This window comes from Herpailurus yagouaroundi, unplaced genomic scaffold (assembly GCF_014898765.1).
Source record: "Herpailurus yagouaroundi ecotype Mexico unplaced genomic scaffold, PumYag 139, whole genome shotgun sequence".
Lineage (NCBI taxonomy): Eukaryota > Metazoa > Chordata > Mammalia > Carnivora > Felidae > Herpailurus > Herpailurus yagouaroundi.
Genome location: NW_024412394.1, coordinates 20172764 through 20195162, shown reverse-complemented (window position 1 = coordinate 20195162; position 22399 = coordinate 20172764). Strand labels below are relative to the sequence as shown.

General features: G+C 38.4%; 1 protein-coding gene across 3 annotated transcripts in view; it reads right to left on the bottom strand.

The window, feature by feature from the left end:
* Positions 1 to 4054: 4054 nt before the first annotated feature.
* The window catches only part of MLIP (muscular LMNA interacting protein), a 252167-nt gene continuing 233822 nt past the window's right edge, over positions 4055 to 22399 (bottom strand). For 2 of the 3 annotated variants that reach the window (XM_040473783.1, XM_040473785.1), the window contains one exon: positions 4055 to 4396. In XM_040473783.1, the coding sequence (XP_040329717.1) occupies positions 4391 to 4396 (6 nt within the window). In that variant the 3' untranslated portion in view covers positions 4055 to 4390. Of the gene's footprint in view, positions 4397 to 14453; positions 14508 to 22399 lie in introns of all 3 variants that reach the window. The other variant, XM_040473782.1, reaches the window with a different exon arrangement.

Below are 22399 nucleotides of genomic sequence, written 5' to 3'. Positions count from 1 at the left end.
TCACTTTTCTTTATTTCTTCTATTTTTTTCTTAGTTGAATCATCCATTGTTTTTATTTTCTAATTTCTGTTCAATATTTCTGAGTCACCATTGGCAGCCCGCTGGAAATTTTTGTCAGTTGTACTTTTTTTAATTTACTAAACTTCCTTGACCTATTGTGCAGTTTCAGTTTTTAAATTTATCCCCAGAGTTTTCATTTAAGGAAAATCTGGACTTAAGTGCTTAACTGATGCTGAACAATTCCAAACAAATCCATGAGAAAATGTTCATGAGAAATTAAGGTGTACTCATTAAAGTATAAAATAAAGAAAAAAAATCGAATTTCTGGTTCAATAAACTGATAATAACATTCTAAAACATGAGGGGAAAATTATGTTTAATTTTACAACATACCACAGAAACATATGGAAAGTCCCCAACATGTAATATATATTTTAAACAAATTCAGTAATATTTCCTAATTACAATTCAATTATTCCAAGACCTCTAGACTTGCTCTAAGCAAAAAAATCTTTTCTTCTTACAAATGAAGTTATCCTCTCACACAGTTGATTTAATTTCTAGGAGATAAATATTCTTTCAAATGTGGAAATCCAAGGCAGTCTAGTAAAAGAAGGATTTTTGTTCCTAGTCTTAATTGTAGAAATTTTTGTTTGTCCAATAAATAAAATTCTGAAAATATTCCTTTATTACTTAAGCTTTCAACTAACTCTTCCTTTTTGCACTTTACTTCAGAGACCATAAAGAACAATATTCAATAGACTTTCCATTTTTTCCAAACTAAAATACCACAAGAAAATAATGAGTCCTATTAGGTTTGCACAATGAAAAGCAAAAAAAAAAAAAAAAAAAAAAAAAGCTTTACAAAGAAATACGTTATGGCTCTGTAAAGGTTGAGAGTCAAACTTTAGAATAATTACCCCAATTTCCTTTCCTCTGAGTTGAATTAACTCAGAGACATGTTCAACATTGTATCTTTGCAGTCCCCATGGGAATGAGCTCCAGTTGCCTTTGCAATAACTGGCTTCATAATGGATTCTGGTTCCTTCTCTTCCCTAGCTTACTTCATCATACCCTCCCCAGTATTCCCTGTTATCATCTTCCAAAGAAACTATTTACACTAAATCTTTGTCTCAGAATCTGCTTCCCAGGGAACCCAAATCAACAGCCTCAATATCTGTCCATTCCATATCACTGTTCTCACCCCCTTTCCCCTCACAGACAGCCATTGTGCTCTAAGCAACTCAGGGCACTAAATGCTGGTATTAACTGAACTAAAAAGCACCCAATTAATTCTCCAAGTTCTCTCCACAATCAGCATTTTCCCCTCCTGTACTCATGCTCTTAAGACTGATTTTGCTGAGAAACTGATTAAATTATGGTTAGATCATGATGTTCAGTTGCAACTTTTGGCAGAAACAACACAATAGGAAATCAAAAGACTGTGTTCTTTGTTTATCATTCTCTAATTTGGTGACCTCAGTCAAATAACTCTTGCAGTTCAAGTTTTTTGTGAGCACTAGGTGTTGTATGTTAAGCCAATTTGACAATAAATTATATGACAGAAAGAAAAAGAAGGAAAGAAAGAAAGAAAGAAAGAAAGAAAGAAAGAAAGAAGAAAAGAGGGAGGAAGGAAGGAAGGAAGGAAGGAAGGAAGGAAGGAAGGAAGGGAGGGAGGAAGGAAGAAAGGAAAGAAAGAAATGGAGCCCATATCTGACTGACAACTGCAATGAGTTGGAGTATAAAAAGTCTCTGAGACTTGGAAAACTTAGGATAAACAGGACATCATTTCAAATCAACCTCCCATCTTAGAGGATGCCTTAGTGATAATATAGCTTATTTCAAAGTTCAGACCTTCACAGGGTGAGAAGAACACAGGGATATAAACAGACCTAATGTATTGTTCCTAGTCGGTATGTCCACTCTAAAGAGCAGCATTCTGAACAGACTTAGTCAAATTAAATACGTGTATATTTATGATTAAACAATTCAAGTCTTGGGTATATATTCCAGAGAAATTCTTCACAAAGATCTACAAGGGAGTACATGCAAGGTTGTGCATCACAACCATATCTGGCAGAGGAAAACAACCTGAAAGACCACCAGTGGACAGGTGGGTAGGCAACATGTGATGAAAGCATACCACATTGTTTTCAGGTAGAAAACAATCCACTTGACATTTACAGAGCATTGTGAATAGAGCTTAAAAACCATAGTGCTGGATGAAAAAAAAGAAAGAAACAGAACATAAACATATGATTTACATTTCTTAAAAATGCAGGCAAAACCAACGCACATCTTCAAAATGTGTAATTAAAAAAGATGAGAATATACATCAAACACATAAGAACATGTGCTTATAGCATGGGAAGGGAAGATAGTTATAAAAAAATAATCTATCATCTGCATAGAAGGACTTGCCCAAACTTATAATAGCAATCTGTCATAAATTTGGGGGGGGCAGCTCTACACTGAAAGCACAGAGCCTACTTGGGATTCTCTCCCTCTCTCTCTGCCCCTTCTCTGCTCATGTTCTCTTTCTCTCAAAATAAAGAAATAAACATTTTTCAAAAATGAATGAATGGAATGAATGGCTCAATAAATGGCTGGTGTTCAAGTCAGAGTATCTGGATTTGAATTCCGCCTCTACCACTTACTAGCTTGATTTAATCTTTTGGAAAACGTTCTCGCAAATGTAAAATATGAGTAATAATATTACCTACCTTACAGGCTCATTGTGAAGGTTAAGTTAAATTCATATGAAGCACTGCGGCACCTGGGAGGCTCAGTCCGTTAAGTGCCTGGCTTTTGGTTTCGGCTCAGGTCGTGATTTCACAGTTTATGAGTTCAAGCCCCATGTCAGGCTCCACGCTGACAGCACAGAACCGGCTTGAGATTCTCTTTCTCTCTCTCTCTCTCTGCCCCTCCCCTGCTCACACATACACACTCTCTCTCTCTGAAAATAAATAAATAAACTTTAAAAATTCACATGAAGCATTTGGTGTGAGGCTGACACATGATGGAACGCAGTGAATACTAGAGATTTGTTATTAATAATCTAAAGTGATGCCTCACACAGTTTAGCAGGTTGATAGAGAAGTAGTTTTGTTTGCTTGTTTGCGTGTTTGTTTGGGGGAGAGAGATGAGCAGAGACCTTTACTGAAGCTCTCCTGTGCCTCATACACTAATGGAGAAAATATGAGAACTTTATATTTCCAGGTGCCAGTTGATGACTGACAATAGATCATTCCAAAATGGCAGGTGGAGAATGAGAAAGGCCAGTTACTCGTCTGTAAACAACTTTCCCCGCCTTGCCTTATCACAGGATAATGGGGTAATGAAGCACTTGTCTGACAGAGCTGTGACTCAAACAGAGCTGGCTACAAGGGAGCAAGGATTATGTGCAAGAAGTAAGTAAAGGAGCCAATAGCAAGGCCCACCTGCTACCAGGAGCTCTCTGTCTAGAATTGCCATGGTTTCTCCATTAGTGTGTTTTGCCCTAGGCTTCCCAGCTGGACAGAAGGCTATAAAAAGGAAACCATGTAGACAAGGCTAGGACAGACTACTTGAGATGAAAAAACTTGAGCACAGCCAATATGGCAAGCACTGGGTTCACAGAAGGGTGGGCTCCCAGGATTGTCATCACAGCGTGGGTTTGTTCTACGGTCTTTACTGCTCCCAAGATTATCAGTAGGAACTGATTCTGAATCATAAGAATCATGTGACAACAAACCAAGAAACCAGAGAGTCGAGGACATCCCCACAACGTGATGCTCAACATCACTGGGCTGCCCCAGCACAGAGTCTGTCCTGAACCCAAACACGACAGGAAACCAGGGTGTGTTATGTGAAATACCAACTTTCTCATGTTCAAGGTCACCCCAATGAACCCCTCAATATCAGTATCTCCTGAAGGCAGGCATGGGCTTATTTTTTTAAGTTGTTCATTTTCTTTACATGTAAAACAAATATATCAAAAGGGAAATAAGACCAGATTCAGTAAGTAATGTGTGCCTTAAATAATACTGGTGTTGAAAAATAGTCACAACCACTCTTCTATTTACCCATGATTCTTCTTTATTTGGCTGCTAAATATAGGGGCATGTTAGTATTGCTGTCAGCTTAATAGAAGGCATTAAAGGCTCTAACAGTGGTGCGAGAAGCTGTGGATAAATCTTTCCTGTGCTGAAGGTTAGTAGGGTACTGTGATGCTATATGCCTACAGGACTTTTTTTTTTTTTTTTTTTTTTACTTCCACTTCTGCACTGCAGTTCATCAAGGAAACAGTCATACTGGAAAAAAGAAATTACACATCAAATCTAGCAAGTGATTAGCACCAGCATTCCAGAAAACTTCAGCTTGGCCTGTGTTTTCAGCTTCTGCTCCAACTTCATTGCTGCAAGATAAGAGAAAATAATAGTCAGCTTAATGAGATAAATAACATGTTAAAAATCTGAAAATTATATATTAATATTAATATATTAATTATATATTATATGTTAATATTTGGGCATGGAGTCTCATATTAAAAAATATTTACAGGGGCGCCTGGGTGGCTCAGTCGGTTAAGCGTCCGACTTCAGCTCAGGTCGTGATCTCGCGGTCCGTGAGTTTGAGCCCCGCATCGGGCTCTGTGCTGACCGCTGAGAGCCTGGAGCCTGTTTCAGATTCTGTGTCTCCCTCTCTCTGACCCTCCCCCATTCATGCTCTGTCTCTCTCTGTCTCAAAAATAAAAAATAAACGTTAAAAAAAATTAAAAAAAAATATTTACAGTAGGAATTTTTCCGCCCTCGGGAGCTTTCTTATTCCACAATTAATGGCATAACAAAGACCTGTAGCTGTACAGGTACAGCTGTACCTTCACATCAGACTGATCTCTTGAGAGCTCAGAAGAGCAGCTCTGGCCTCGTTCAAGGGGTTACAATGGCTTTGAGGGGCTGGTGCAGCCTTAAGGTACAGCGTTGCCATATCCCACCCACAAGCTCTCACCTGCCAATCACTTGGCTGCTACCCTTTCCTTTAGCACTGATGACTGCATCATTCCCTAGAATGTAACATCTCAAACAAGGAGGTAAAGTGAAGTGGGATTGGAATAAGTCCCAGCTTTTGCAAAATGGAACACTACAAAAGACAGAGACCGCAAATGAACCTTCTGTTGTTTTCATTTCATATATTGAGTCAATTGGCTTGGTAATGCTGCTGTGTGGCACAGGAGGGATTTTCATAATCTCTTGATCCATCAATCTCTCCATGTTCCTATTTGACAGGGTTAGAGTCTCTCGAACAGGTGACGTAAACTAAACTGAGTGGGCTGGATATCAGTAGATTATACAAGTCAAGAAAGAAAGTTTAAAAGAAAGTATCAGAGATGAGGGCAGAAGAAAAATTTACTTCTCAAACATTACTCTGAACCAACATTGTGACAGAATGGCACCAATGGAGAAAAATGACCATAACTTTATACTTCCAGGTGTCAGTGGAGCATTCCAAAATGGCAGGTGGAGAAGCAAAGAGGTCCACTGCTCTTCTATAAGTAACTCTGCCTGCTATGCTCTGGTCTGGATCATAGGGTGATGACACAGTGGTCTGGGAAAGCTGGCTCCAAGAGAAATGCGAGCTATGTGCAAGAGGTAAGTAAAGCAGATAGAAAATCTCAGTACAATATGGCCAGGCAGCTAGGCAGAATTGGAAAAGGTGGTTATATTCTGTATCATTTAGGAGAAACCACATTTGTTAGATGAGGAGGAGGAGGTAAGGAAAATGCTACTAAAACAAGGGGGTACCTTCACTAATGTACTGATTTGTTCTGGCTACAGAAAATCAGTCATAAAATAAGTAAGTTGTAGCCTTCATCATCTGCGATTCTGTGAAGCTTTAAAATAAAAGGAGAAAATGACTAAATCGCATCTCCTCCTTTTCTTTCTAACAAAGAAAAACTACCATTTTTTTGATTTTCCCGAAAGCACCGACATTTGGTAGCTAATACTACAAGAGATTTAAAGGAATCATCATCCTTTAGCTAATGCTTATGAAGTGTTATGTATTTTATATGCTAAGCACTTTGCATGCATAAATGCAGATCTTCTCCATTATCCTTGATCTCATTTTACAGAGAATGAAACTGAGGCCCACAAAAATTAAATAGCATGGCCAAGCCACAGCATTTGAAACTAAACCCTAGCCAGTCCAGTGTTTTCTATTTGTCTTTGCTGCTGGTGTAGTTATTAGTGTGTCACAGCCATCTACGGAAACCCACATTATGTTTGGCTTGTAAATGATCAACCGTCTGTCATCAGAAGTATTTAAACAGAAGATGCATAAGGATATAATTGCAGACAGGATCATAACATTCAGTAAAATATTGGACGAAATGCCCTCGGAATTCTCTTTCCAATATAAGATTCATCATCACATAAATAGTTGAGTCAGATGGAAGAGGAACAGGTAGTCCATCGTCTGTTGTCACACTGGCAAACTCAGCACTATTTCTCAGTTCTTCCTGAACCCACTGGCAGATCAAAGTAACATTTGGCATCACAATCGAGCAGCTGGTTTGAAATGATACATTATCCTATGACAGGCGGAGTCAGGATTTTCAACATTTCATGAAGTTTCTAGTTTCCCTTGCCCATCTCAGTATATAAGGCGTCAAGTAACTTGGGAAAAACAGAGGTCCAACATTTCAGAAAGATGAAGTTCATTAATAAAATAAATCAATCAATCCTTATTTTTCAGACTAGCACTAAGTCTCAGGATTTTTTATCATGCTGCCAGTTGAACAACACACTTATTTTGGAAATAAGAAAATATAAATAAGAGCTGAAGGCATTTTTAAAAATCATAATTCTGAAGGGACTCGAATTCCAATTGTTTTATTTGTTTTGAGTGAACTTTGGATAATAAGTCATGTAGTGCTGTAAAACTTTAAGCCAATGTTACAGAAAGCATTTCTTAGAAGAATGTGCTGTGTAAATTTTTTATTCCCTTTTTATACAAAACCATTCATGTATACTCTTCTCTGCCAAATGAAAGCAAAATGACCTCCATACGTGTCCTTGTAAGTATGAAGCCATATTTCATGTATCCAGAAAAAAAGCCATTTCTGGGAAATGTGTATAATATTATTGCTGCATACTCACTTTTTTTCTGAAAGATTTTAAATATGTTTTGGACATTGACATAACTACTAACTCTGGTGTGAGAACACAAGATCTAGTATGAGAATTCATTATCCAGAAGCCAGAAGCTATAAAATGTTCAGTAATTAGCAGTGCTATAAACGTAGCTTGATAGATAGAGAAGGTAGGTATAAGGGAGGCTAGATCTTATTTTGTTTGTTTATCTTGAAAAATTAGCACATGCAGGAATGGAAGTCCAAGGAGTTTCTGACTTGCTCAGCTTTACTATGACTCATTCCTATACAAAACCCAACATGAATATATTGAGACGACTTGGAAGGAGAGCCCCCAAAATTGTCAAACCTGCACCTCTCACATAGAATATTCAACTGCATCCCTAGAGAAGAAATAATAAGTAAGACCTGTGTCTTTTTAATGACTACTTAGAGTAATACTCTCTCAGATTTCAGTTCTGCCCCCTTGTCAACCAAGTGTAAGAACAAAGAGAAATTAAAAAGAAGAGACTTCAGGGATGCCTGGCTGACTTAGTTGGTTAAGCATCCAACTGCAGTTCAGGTCATGATCTCGTGGTTCTTGAGTTCAAGGCCCATGTCAGGCCCTGTGCTGACAGCAGGAGCCTGGAACCTGCCTCAGATTCTGTGTCTCCCTCTCTCTTTGCCCCTCCTCACTCATTCTCTCTCTCTCTCTCTCTCTCTCTCTCTCTCTCTCTCTCTCTCTCTCTGTCTCAAAAATAAATAAACATTAAAAAATTTTTTAATAAAAACAAAAAAAAAGAAAAAGAAAAGACTTCATTCTCCATGTTGAAAATAAGGGAAGCAATTTCCATCTCTCCTTCATAGAGCATTTACCTTAAAAACTTGTTGCAGGGGCGCCTGGGTGGCTCAGTTGGTTGGGCGGCCAACTACAGCTCAGGTCATGATCTCGCAGTCTGTGAGTTTGAGCTTCAATTCGGGTCTGTTCTGAGCACTCAGAGCCAGGAGCCTGCTTCTGATTCTGTGTCTCCTTCTCTCTCTGCCCCTTCTCTACTTGCTCTCAGTCTCTCAGTCTCTCTCTCTCTCTCTCTCTCTCTCTCTCTCTCTCTCTCTCCCAAAAACAACTAAAAAATCTTTTAAAAAAAACCTTGTTGCTGTAAATACATTCTCCTCTTGTTGAAATGTATATAAATTCTTCTGAAATTTAGACAGGAATTCTGTCAACTTTAAGACCTAGGAATGTCTTTCTCAAGACTTTGAGAACCATGTCCTTTGAATGTAAATGTCCAAGTGAGATAGCACTCACATTTCCTAGTTTCTGAGAGAGGATAAGATCCTACCCAGCTGATTCCTACCTCCTGTTATAAAGACGTGAAAAGTGTATTGTAGCTTTATGTAAAGCTGATTAACTAACACAGGTAGTAACCCCAATTGCTACTGCCCAATCTTACTTGAGGATGAATTGAATTATGGTTTATCTTGAGAACATATATATAATGGGTTATATCTACCCGGCTGTATGCAGGGTGAGATTTCCTCCTGTCTTTGCAATCTCCGTGTGATTGCGATATATATATCACATTCTGGTTTAATGCTTATTCAATAACAAAATTGTCTCCTTCCTCTACTATCTTTAAGATGATTTCTGGATTGGCAGAATTTTTAAAAATTATGTTTCCCTAAAACAGGCAGGAGGCTTACAACCCAGGAAAGTCATTTTGATGGGTTCCAGTTCTGCCACGCCTGGAGGTAGGAGTGTCCTCTGGTTATCACTGCCTTGTCTACCTGGATGCCTGGGCGGGGGGGCTACCCATTCAGGCATTCACAGTAGGTGTGTTTATAAGATAAATTTACCCTGGCCCTCTAGCCAGCTGTCTTTCAAAGCATAGGAATTTTATTTTAATCAACACTTAATAATATCCAGATTCTGAGTTCTTGCCTGAGATTACAACCTTGAACTCAGCAATCCAAAATTTATCAAAGCCTGATTTTGAGAAATAACATTTATGAGAAATTGCCTGAAGGGAGTAGAGGGGGCCCATTCATTCTTCTTGATAATTTCATTTTTACCCTTGAATCAAACCAGAAAATGAGAGTGGCTTCCATGGACAAGACACTGATTTCCCCTTTTCTATGTTCTCATCTGGAGGATAAAGATAAAGGAACAAGATGTGTGTTCCCTAAGATTAGAACTTTAAACATCAATAGAGGTTCTGGAATTCAAAATAAAATGAACACAAAAAGGCTTATATGCACCACAGCAGCCAGAAAGTCTTAGTCACCTTGCTAGCACTATTGTTATCTTGCTAACTCTTAAATGTCTAAAAAATCTGCAGAGCGAAGGAATGAGAAAATAGGAGAAGAATTTGCCTTGTGTGTGTTTATGGGCAGCTGGTGAATGATTAGCTCTCAAGTTGTGTTATTAGCAAGTGGATCCAAAAGGTCAGAATCAACTGCATCTAATCATGTTTTTGGAAATCAATCGACCCTCAAGTTAAAAATAAAATAGGCCTAGGGCTGCATGTAGCAGGCGATGCGAGGAGCAGCAGGTCTCTTTCTATCTCATTCCCCAGTATGACTTTCACAGTTAAGCCTGTGGAAGGACAAGTGGGTCATAGAATGGTTGTGGATCAAAGTGTTGCCAAATTCACAAGACATGATGAATACAATCAGAAATAATTGTTGCTACTAGAATTTAATTTCTTTGAAGTAACTCTACTCAGAAATCGTTTACCTCACGCAGGGAGTTTGCTATAAATTAGATGGTGTTATACACCTGCTTGGAAACTACCGTATTGGTGTGAACAATTGACGTGTATGAAAGTGCCCTCCTTTGCTTGTATAACAGCTCATCACTAGCCAACTATTTTTAAAAGTGCCATATAGAATGCTAAAAAAATTCTTTGGAATGTAATACCTCCACCCCACCCTCACACTCAGCTTGTGCCAAATGCTATCCCCTGCCCAGCCTATGGGTTTTCCAAAGCTTGTGGGGACTATCAAAGAAAATAGAAAGAAATATTAGGTTTTACTAAAGAAATTGCAGTGAATCTCAACATAGAGCAGAGCTCTCAAAGTTAATCTACCAGGTTAAAGCACAGGTTGAATCTTTATGACACTAGACAGAAATATGTGACCAGATTTTTAATTAATTCAAAGCATTCTCCAAGACAAACTTTTGTTATGATTCTCCTGCTTTTACTTTCAAATGTTAGCTTCCAAGATTGAATAACTTACTCAATTTGCCCTCCTAAACTACCAATAAAGGAGCTAGAATTTGAGGATCTCAACTCCTGTTGTCCATTTGAACCAACGGGAGAGATTTTTCAAACAATCAATGTCTTTACCCACCTCCAGAGATCCTTTACTTAATTTGCCTGGAGTGGAACCCTGCTACTGAGGCTTTTAAAAAGTCCCAGTGAATTCTAATGTTCAGACAGAGTTGAGAACCACTGAATTAGATTGTAAGTGAAAGTGTTGTTTTGAGTTAGTTCTTTTAAAAGTTATTTTATAAATCTTATGATTTATAAAAACAAGGAGCAAATCAAATCAGATATATTTGAGGTCTGTTTGTTTTTAAATGAATTTCAAAGCAAATTTTAAAAACTAGTATCTACAAATAACATGATTGAAAGAAAACACTAGGTGGGATTCTCTGGCGGTAAGAAAGACAAGCCGCTGCCTTCAGAAATGAAGGAAAAACCAAGGAGGAAATTCTGAGATCCAGTCAAGTTTCTTCCATAATTCATTATTTGCACTGCATATATAACTGGAATGGTTTACTCCTTAGGCCATAAAGTCATAAGAATGGAATTGTTTTAGGGGCACCTGAGTGGCTCAGTTGGTTGAGTGACTGTCGTGAGCTCAGCTTAGGTCGTGTTCTCATGGTTCATGAGAACGAGCCCCATGTTGGGCTACAAGCTGAGCCCGGAGCCTGCTTGGGATTCCCTCTCTCCTTCTCTCTCTGCCCCTCTTCCCCCTCTCAAAATAAATGAATAAAAACTTTTAAAACATGAATGGAATTGTTGCATAAAAACAGATCGTTTTCTTGTTTGATGCTTTGTAGGTAAATAAATAAAAAGAGAGGGTTTGAGGAAAATATATGGGTCAATATTACAGTCTGACCACATATCATAAGGAGTTATAAAAAGTTGTCAAACTGCTTCCAAACATGCCAGTATTACCAACAAGTAAAACACAGCACACTGGAAGCATAAAATGGTCTTTTGCTTAATTATTTACATGTCTTTTAACACCAACAGTAACTATCTCACAAATGTTAAACTTCAAACTTTAGTTTCCTTTATGGTGTTTCCCATATGTTTGAAATCTGAGGTTGAAATCACTTTTGGTTAATCTTATCCACTAGCTTGATTTTAAGTTTGTCCCTAGAATTATGATATTTGATGCAAAAAATACAAATATGATATCGAAGCTATCCTTTTCTGCAACACGTTCAAAGGTTCTTAATTCAGCACTTACTAGCTGAACTGGATACCTTTGTTATTTAAATAACCAGCTGATTTTTCTACTACTCTGTAGAAACACTCTTATTGCATAGAAACAGGCTATTTGAGTTGAAGCCAAAATTATTACGTTTGAAAGAAAGAAAGAAAACATTTGATTGTCACTACTGTTTTTTACATTCCTCTGAAATGTGCAAAATTTGGGGGCACCTGGCTGGCTCAGTTGGTAGAGTGCATGACTCTTGATCTTGGGGTTGTGAGTTCGAGCCCCACGTTGAATGTAGAGATTATTTTTAAAACTTTTTTTAATGTTTATTTATTTTTGAGGGAGAGAGACAGAGAGACAGAGTGCGAGTGGGTAGGGTCATAGAGAGATGGATGTAGAGATTACTTAAAAAAGAAAAAAAGATCAGATGACAGAAGGAATGGCTTAAGAGCTGGAGAGAAGTAAGCCTCTGCAGGTTACTGAAATCAAGAAGCTACTTAATCAGTGACAAGAAATGCAGAGCAGGCTGTCAACTCAATGGCCGAATGGGGAAGTTATGAAAACACTCACCGAAATCAGTGTAAAATTTATTCAGTCATTCCACCTTTGGACATAATGGTTTGTCTGATTTTTTACTGTTACACAATTTGCCACTATCACCCTAAAAGGGCTAGCACACTGACAAAGAGTCAATATCTTTAATATAAAGGGAGTTCACAAGTCAATAAGAATACCAGTAGATAAACGCATAATGCATAAACAAAACAGACAAAAATCACAGAAAAGTACAGAATTTTTACAATGCAAATAATGTGATGAAAGATAATTTCTTCTCTTAAATTATTAATATTCTAAAATAGGACTTTAAAAGGAAGCAAGATTTCGATAGGATAGAGAGATTTAGGTAGAGAGCTGGACAGAGTAGTACAGCACTTAAGAGCTCAGGCTCTAGGCGGTCAGATCTGGATTCAATTCCTGTTGGAGCAGACCCTTCCCAGCTATTTGGTTCTAGGCAATATAATGATTTCCCTCAGCCTCAGTTTCCTCACCTGTAAAATGGGAACAATAATAGTACTTATCTTTGTTTTGTGAAGATTAAGTGAAATAAAGCATGCAAAGTGCATAATACTTTTTAACGTATAGTAAGCTCTCAAGAAATTGGCAATTATGATAATTCTCAATGCTGGCAAGAATATGCGAAAACAGCTATAAAAACAGGCTCCTCCTAGGGTAAATTGTTACAATTTTTTAGGAACACAATTTGGCTATATGTATTAAAATTTTTCCATATGTCCATAGTCATTGAACCAATAATCCTATTTAAAAATAATCAAAGAAGTGATCAAGGGTAGAAATCCACACTTATTCATAACACAGTTTTATGTTTTAATGACTAGTGTTATAGCAGAGAGCCACATGGTCTCATATGAGAAAAGTTTTCAAATTTGCAGAAATAGGAATTTCAGTTTAAGAAAAGTGGGTAATGTGCCCTAAATTGTACAAAATATGCTTTGGGAAAAGTTACATTTTATTTGCAGCTGTATTATTCATACTTCTCTTTTGTATTATGCTTATTTTTTTCTAAATTTGGCGGCTGCAGAAGTTACTATCCAAGGGTATCTGAAATGAGAGCATGAGATATCTCACCCCCTTCTTAAAAGCCCTTTAAAAATTACTTATTTTCCCTCACATTTACCACTTTGAGAGGATGTAGAAGAAGAAAACATTATTCAATTATCCTTGCTCTTGATTAAGAGAAAATTAAAAATTTCTGCACACAATTTTTCCTTGCCTCTTTGGCACAGCATTTATAAAAATACAAAAAAAAAATTAAGTGTATTTATTTTGACAGAGAGAGAGAGAGAGAGAGAGAGTAAGAGAGAACAGGGGACGGGCAAAGAGAGAGGAGAGAGAGAGAATCCCAAGCAGGCTCCACACTGTCAGCCCAGAGCCTGAACCTGGGCTAAAACCCATGAACCGTGGCATCATGACCTGAGCTGAAATCAGGAGTCAGACGCTTAACAGACTGAGCCACCCAGGTGCCCCTACGAAGAGGGGCACAAAATGTGAAGTGACTGCACATTTGTATGAAAATTGACAGGTATGTTTCAACTGGTATGCTTTTGCCTATATGCAGAATTCTGCCCTGAGCAGAATTTACCAGGGGATCAGGGGGCAGTGCTCAGTGAGCTCACCAGACACCTTCCAATGAGCTATAACTGAGACACCATGAGACTTTGGGGCTGCTGATTCACAACACCCACCATAAGTATTATGGGCACTCTTTGACGGTCGAGACAGGACAACAGTGTTTCACATATGTATCCGAAGTGGAAATCACAAAGACAGATATTGGGATAGAAAGAGTTGGTTTATGATCAAGGTGCCACACACATGGGGACCTCTAGAACCACCTTTCACATCGACAAGCAGCAAGAATGTACTTACTCAGCTATCAATTGCTTCTGAACAACACAAAGTGGGCCAGTAAGTTTTTTTTTAATGTAAATATTGGGGTGCCTGGGTGGCTCAGTCGGTTAGGCCTCCGACTTTGGCTCAGGTCATGATCTCGTGGTCCGTGAGTTCAAGCCCCGAGTCGGGCTCTGTACTGACAGCTCAGAGCCTGGAGCCTGCTTCGGATTCTGTGTCTCCCTCTCTCTCTGCCCCTCCCCTGCTCATCCTCTGTCTCTCTCTCTCAAAAAAAAATAAACATTTAAAAAATTAAAATTTAGATATTTAAATTTAATATTTAAATAATTTAATAATAATTAAATAATTTCAATATTAAAAATACTTTAACTATTAATATTTTTTAAAATAAGATTTATTTCCACAACCTAATATCACATGGAAATGGATAACTATATCTCTAATTGTATCTTACATTTACCTCTTTGGAATCAAGAATTTCATGTTCAGGAATAGCCACCATTGGATGACTCAGCTTCACAGAAAAGTTGCCCAGGATGTGATCAGGGGTAGGAGTAAGGAGAAATAAATGTTTAAATTTCATTTAAATAGATATTTAAGCAATGACATAAGTATATTATCGCTGACCACAGTAGATTCTTCCAAATGTACACATTTAATTTGAATTTAAATTTGATTTGATTTGTTATTAAAAACATGGGCAGATATTCTTGACATAGAAAAAAAAGTGTCAGTGGTGAATATATTGAGCATGAGACCATATCTTATTTATCTTTGTGTCTCACATAAACTCTTAACAGTGTTTGGCATATAGCATAGATAGTTATTAATTGTTTATTGAATAAATGAATTGTTAAAACACATGGCAGATTTCACAGAGAGGAAACAAAGTTATATTTATGTCTCAATCCTCACAATAGGCCTCAAATGAAAAGCTCCAAAGTGAAAGAAACCAATCATGCTCAGATCCCAGTATATGCAGATGTGTCTACAGAGAGTAAATGCTTCCTCAGAATATAAAGCATTGTGTATTGCAAACATTAAGAATCTCAATGTATAGGGACTTCATAAGCATTGCAATCTTACAGGATGAGGGTATTACAATTAGTTTACAACACAGTGCCATTTTAATAGGAGAGAGGCTTTTTGCTTATATAGAAATGTTTATTGTTGCAGGGGTCTTCTAAGCATTATACATACATTTAAACCTATTAAGATAGAAAAAGGCAAAGGTAATGCAGGAAAAGAGAGAGGCAGAATGAGGGACCCACATACATGAAGGGCAGGGACGAGCTATCATTCATAATAAATCTGCCCCCCCTTTTTTCGCCATCTCTCCTCATTTCAACTTCGGGGGAACCACAGTACCTGATTTGCCAGAGCATTCCTTGTTCCTACTATTGTCCTGAGCAAATCAGGATTATGAAAATAATTGCCCCCCTTTCACTCTCACTAGGGTCCTGCTTTGATCAGTAAATCAGTAGAGCAGTGACTAGTTCCTAATCCTCCAGTAAAATTCAGAGGAGCCCAACAATCTGGCCTTAGCCCAGGGAGGGTGCCATCATTGGCTGCTAGGATAGCCAAGGAGGTCCTGTTCCACATCTCCTCAGGCTTCCCTCCCTCTGTTCCAGCAGATTTTCACAAATGGAGCCTGCTTTTATTTAAAGCTATAGTTTCACTAAATCCCAAACATTACACTCTGTTCCCAACCATGAAATCCTCTGGGTATCGTAATATCAAGACTCCTAGCTGCCTAAGACCATCGCTTTAAATAGAAGCATGATCTGGTCCCAGAGCCAACTAGAGATCTAAATAGCATTCCAGAAATCATCTGGAAGTGCTTAGTTCTCATTCATTGAGGTCTCCTGAGATCCTAAGTATGGCTCAGGACTGGACTCTATGTACCATTTCAAACCTTAGACCCAGGTAATTGGTCCTGGAGGCAGCAGAATCTTTAGCATACCTAGGCCAAGCTCTAGGGTAATTATATAAATCATTAGAGTTTGCACAATGGCAAATTTTCATTCTCTTGGTCGCTTAAGATATAATAGGGTAAATATCCAAAAATTTAAAAATGTTGGAAACCTTCCAATAAAATTTTCAGCTAAGATTACAAAAGTAATTGAATAATTATGTAATACCTATTTTTATACTCCATTCCTTCTTTCCAATATAGGCACTCATTCATTTATATCCATTTCATTTTAATCTTTAATTTCAGAAACTGTGTGTTAACTACCCTAATCAACAGACGAGAACAGAAAATGATGAATCCAAATTAACTGGTATTTCCCTAATCATTTATGTTTGGCTTTGGAATGCTTTCTTCTCTTTATGATTTTTTTTTTATCACAGTGGGATTACCTTTGTATTATCCTCAAGCTGACGAAAAATGTAAAATAAAATGTGATAATAATATCTTTGAAGGTTAATGGATTTAGCCATAACAATTTATTATGCACTCACATGATGAATTCCTTACACATATTAGTTTACTTTTCACAACACTCTAGTGAGCACTGGTATTACCCTGTTTCACAGATGAGGAAATTAAAGCACTCAGAGACAGAATGACTTAGTCCAGGTCTAGAACTAGAAAACGGCAGAGCCATGACTGGAATCCAGGATGAAAGTTTCAGAGACTGTGCTTTCAAAGCAAGGGTACAGTGGTAATATGCCGGGAAGTTACTCAGGAGACAGGACAGGGTGCCAGGGTAAGGGAGTGGGGTGCATCATTTTGCAAAAGGAAGAGCCACATATTGAAGACATGAGTGCCTCATTCAGAGATCAGAAGCAGTCAGGAGTGTCTGGTATAGTTATGAAAGGCCACACCGGAGACATAATACAATGGAGCTTATGTGTCAGATGAGGAGTCTGACTTCATTCTCCAGGCAATGAGAAACCAGTGAAGTACTTTAAGCAAGAAAGGGGCATGTGTGATCAGATTTTCATTAAAAAAAAAAAAAGAAAGAAAGTCATTGTGACTGATGTGCAAAATATGGAAGGCTGTGGAAGTGGAGTGAGAGGTCGGAGGGCTTGGAAGATTTATGTAATCCAAGAGAGAGAATAAAGAAGAAGGTTTATATTAAAGCATTGCCTTACAGTGTGGAACAGACTCAAGATTTTCCTGGGTGACTCCAGACCCCCTATGCCCTAGGATGAGTGAAGAAGCATCAGGTAGACATGTTGATATGACTTTCCTACTGATTAGGGAAGACACACTGAGAAGCCTTGGAGAAAATTAATGTTGAGTGTTGATATCTCTGCTGAATAGAGAGACTTTGTACCGCATGAGGGCTAGAGATGCTAAGTGCAGAGGACAATAAAATATTGTGTGAAAATCTTCTCACAATAAGAATGGTAACAATGAAGCTAAACCACTAAAATAAATTCTACAGGGGTACCTGGGCTAGCTCAGTCGGTAGAATGAGTGACTCTTGATTTCAGGGTCATGAGTTTGAGCCCCGTGTTGGGCATAGAACCTACTTAAAAAAATAAATAAATAAATAAATTCTACATAGGTGAGTGGCTTGCTATGCAGTGAGTAGGTGTATGGTGAAGGACAGAGTCATTCAAGACTGTTTATTTGGTGCTAAGTGTTCTGGAAAGCATATTACTATTATGCCTCAAAAAAAACTGAAAAGTTAGTAATTTTATCATCAGAGCATTATTCAGCATAGAAGGATGAGTGAGATAGAAAGCTCAGGTGAAATGAGACACAACATACTTTTCTCCTGGATGCAAACTCATGTCCTGGATACTGTATCACAGATTAATTGGACCTTTGCTCACTCACTACTGTGGGATAATCAACAAGTGGTATTTGAACACAATATTCAGTTGATTTTTATTACACTCTTGATCCCAGCTGCCACCACACTAATATAAAGCCTTATGAAGTGTTTGTTACCAGTGTGGGGCTTTCTCATAAATGTCACTTCTTCTCCCAAGGTAACACGAACGAGTTCTCTAACAAAGACAGATAAATGAGCTCAAACCAACTGAAGAAATCAGAACCCCGACAACCAGAAAAAAAGAAAACATGCAAAATGTGGTTAAACCACTTCTTTACGTCTTGACTCCACATGAGAAATGGAATTCAAAGCTCTAACTTTGGTGGCCTCCCACATGAAGATGAAGGTGGTTTTCTTGGCTACCAGAAATTATGAAGCAGAGGAAGATTTGTGAGAAATGTTAACATTTTAAAATTGGCAAGAGTGCTACAAATGCTATTCAGAATTCAGTCCTTTGAGATTGCTTCTTAGCTGAGCTATATCTTCTCCTAAATTTCTTTCACTCCATTCATCTTTGGTAAACGGTAACTTCCACTTCTGTTTCCTGGTGTAGACTTGTGAACCTCTCAAGTTACAGTGTAACCGTCTGAAGAACATCCCTCAAAATAGATGTGACAAACTATTTTAGCAATACCTACAGCAAATCGTGTATCTCATAGGTATATAATGCTGTCATTATGAAAGTGTAAGCCTTTGGGCATCACGTGGATTGTGTCATTCAGTTTTAGGACCTTTACACTTGGCACAGGACCTGCTCAGCACAGAGTACAAGCAAATGATTACTGGGTAAATAAATTAAGGAAAGAAAGAATGAATGAGATGGCTATGGAAAAGAGGATTTTCTGACTTGCAAAATTAAAGAATTCTGAATTAGTGAAGAATTAGGATGCATTTACTGCATTCCTAAAGAACTCATTTGTATGAAATTTTGCAAGTCAAGGGAATTCTGAGCTAGAACTATCATGCACATGTGTTCTATTTGACCCTCACAATTTTTTCTTTAAATTTTTTCTTATTTTTTTTAATGTTTATTTATTTTTGAGTGACAGAGAGAGAAAGAGCATGAGCAGAGGAGGATCAGAGAGAGAGAGGAAGACACAGAATCCAAAGCAGGCTCCAGGCTGTGAGCTGTCAACACAGAAACTTATGTGGGGCTCAAACCCATGAACCTTGAGATCATGACGTGATCCAAAGTAGGACACTTAACCGACTGAGCCACTCAGGCACCCTAACACTCACAATTCTTTTGCCCAAAAAGGAAATGAATTTAGTTGTGTTTGAGGCTACCAACTCTACCTGCAGGTTTGTATTTCTAGTTTCTCTTGAACTGCTTAAATGTCTTGCAAACTTCTTCTCAGGCACCACCTCCACTTACGATGTAAAGGTGGAAGTCCTTCAAAATGCTTGCTAAGGGAATGAAGAGTACGAAATATGGGTTTGTCTTATTTCCCATAAAGACTTCGAGCTGCTGGAGGGTAGGACCCATCATACCCTAGCAGTTGTATACCAAACACTGGATCCGCTTTATTGCTCGAGTCTATGCCTTTGGCATCTGCATGGCTCAGTTGGTTGAGCGTGGTTGGTTGAGCTCAGATCATGATCTCATGGTTCATGGGTCCAAGCCCCACACTGGGCTCTGTGCTGACAGCTCGGAGCCTGGAGCCTGCTTTGAATTCCGTGTCTCCCTCTCTCTCTGCCCCTCCCCCCACTCATGCTTTCTCTTTCTCTCTCAAAAATAAATAAACATTAAAAAATTTTTTTTAAAAAGTCTATGCCTTGAACAAAACATGGGAGTGATCCAAGATTTCTGTTACTGAGGGCAGTTTATGACATGTGCTATGAGGAAAAACCTGCTCTCAATGACAGGGAGAAATATACTACTCCTACCCATATGTCTTAAAGAGCTCTTCTGCACTAGCCTGAAAATTTACCTACAGAATATCAGTAATTTAAATATTTATTTTTAGAATTTAAAGATGCAGCATCTCTTTTTTGGTGATGCCAAAAATTATTAAAATTTTTCCCATGCCAGGGGTGACTGGCTGGCTCAGCTGGTAGAGCATGTGACTCTTGATCTTGGGGTAGTAAGTTCAAGTCCCATGCTGGTGTAGAGATTACTCAAAAATAAAATCTTTAGGGGCGCCTGGGTGGCTCAGTCGGTTAAGCGGCCGACTTCGGCTCAGGTCATGATCTCGCAGTCCGTGAGTTCGAGCCCCGCGTCGGGCTCTGGGCTGACAGCTCAGAGCCTGGAGCCTGTTTCAGATTCTGTGTCTCCCTCTCTCTGACCCTCCCCCGTTCATGCTCTGTCTCTCTCTGTCTCAAAAATAAATAAATGTTTAAAAAAAATTAAAAAAAAAATAAAAAATAAAAAATAAAATCTTTAATTTTTTTTTTCCTATGCCACTAACTCCTTATGTGACTTAGGGAACATCACTTTGGCTCTGGGCCTTGGTTTCCTCACCTTTAAACTCTGGACCCTAACTAGATGAGTTCTGGTACCTCCTCTACTCAGATAACTCGGTGAGTCTGTGACATATAAAAGGAACTCTGTTGATGGATAAATGATGCTGTCTCAGAAAAAAAAAAAAAAATTGCTTCTTTCTTGGAATCTCCCGCACTGAGCCACAGCTGAGCTAGATGCTGTACCTCCATCAATGGTAAAGATGAACTCTCCATAGAATCTCAACTGGAGGGGCACCTGAATGACTCAGTTGGTTAAGTGTCCAGCTCTTGATTTCAGCTCACATCATGATCTCACAGTTCTCGGGATTGAGCCCCACATCTGTCTCTGCACTGTCGGATTCTCCCTCTCCCTCTCTCTCTGCCCCTCCCCTGCTTGTGCTCTCTCTCTCCCTCTCCCTCCTTCTCTCTCTCTCTCTCTCTCTCTCTCTCAAAAATAAATAAACATTAAAAATTAAAACTAAAAAAGAATCTTATCTGGAATCCTTAATATCAGTTCTTAACTGTGCTACTTGCTCCTTGTATGTATGAACTTTTATAAATACTACGAGGTTTCACAACATCCCTCTGTGTATTCCCTGAGTATTGTCATATACTCAGTTGGCATTTGGTATATTTTCATTGTTTTATAAACCCAGAGAAAACTTCCTATTGAGTGTTGATCATTAATATCATTATTTTGGGGTCTAAGTACCAGTAAATCTAATACCAGTAAGAAAACAGGAATTTTCTGCTCTGATCTTTGTAATAAGTCTTTTTAGATATGGTTGAAAATTTCCAAATTAAACTATTTTTACTGTTTGCCTTTTCTCTTCCATCCCAGGAGGGACAGACTTGGGACAGTTAGAATTCCTTCCTCTAAAGACCACTTTCTAAAGGGCAGTTTAATGGAATTTTTTTTTCTCATCTACTCTGTGTTCAGCCTGTTTTGAAAACAAATACCACATCCCTGTGTTTATTCACATTTTTCATCTAGACTTCCTTCTTTCTCAACTAGAAAATGACTTCCCTAAGGGGTTGAACTACACCATTCACTTTTTTCATTGCACAGCTCCCAGGTTGTAATGAAAATGGAACAACATCTATATTCCAGCACCATTCAAATTCGGGATTCAAATTTGGGAAACTGAAATTGGAATTGACAAGGAAGCATATTTGTTCTCTGTCTTTCCTCTAACCTTCAAGGGCACAATTATTTGCTTAGTACTACAAGCAAAACATCGCTTTCAATTGTTGTTGATATCATACTCATTCTAATACAATCATAAACCAAAAGACTCTTTCTTCACAAAAGATAATGTTGGTGGAATATTTTTCTCCCCTGTTCTTTCTTTTCCATAGAACATAAGGGCTATTAGCTATTATATTCCAATGGGACAAATAATAAAAAATACAGCTCGGTATTAAGATTCAGCCTCATAAATATTTTTCAGTCCAATTCCAGCTGTTCCTAATTTGCAACTAGTTATTCCCAAGTTGCAAGAAACCTATCCCAGGACCCAGGAGTGTGTCAACAGATGTCAATCGATGTATTACAAAAATTTGGAAAAGTGTTTCTTAAGAGGAACAGGCACAAACATGATGGGGTCAAACTGTGTTCTCCCCGACTTCCAAACACCCCCCTACCAGACCCCATTCTGCTCTCCCCTAACACTCCACTCCCAGCAGCATCTTTGAGAATGTAAGGAGGAGAGGTTGAAGAGGAAGAGAGCAAATGAGCTGAGGACTGTATGACTTAAGATCAGGAGAGCAAGGCTGTCAGAATATGTCGGGAATGGCTGCAATCTAAGACCAAGTTACAATAGGCACCGCAGGATGTAGGTGGGGCAAGATGGGGGGCTAGGCAGTGAGTGTAGTGACAGTTTCAAGGTATACGGAAGACAAGGTAAGAGTGTTAGGAGGGTCTCATGTCATTCCTGAAATGTACTGTGAAGCAGTGTATATAAAGATGGAGGAATGGGGTCCACCTCCAAGGAAGTGGGGCAGACAGGCTAAATACTGGAGGCAGCCCTCGTCCCTGGAGAATCTCATCTCTAAAATCTCATCCCTGGAGAATCTGTCTCCTTTTACTCCTTGCTATCTTCCCAGCAAAAGCACATCCTAACAGCCATGGTAGTTTTTATTCAAACTTCAAACCATAATGGATGTGGTA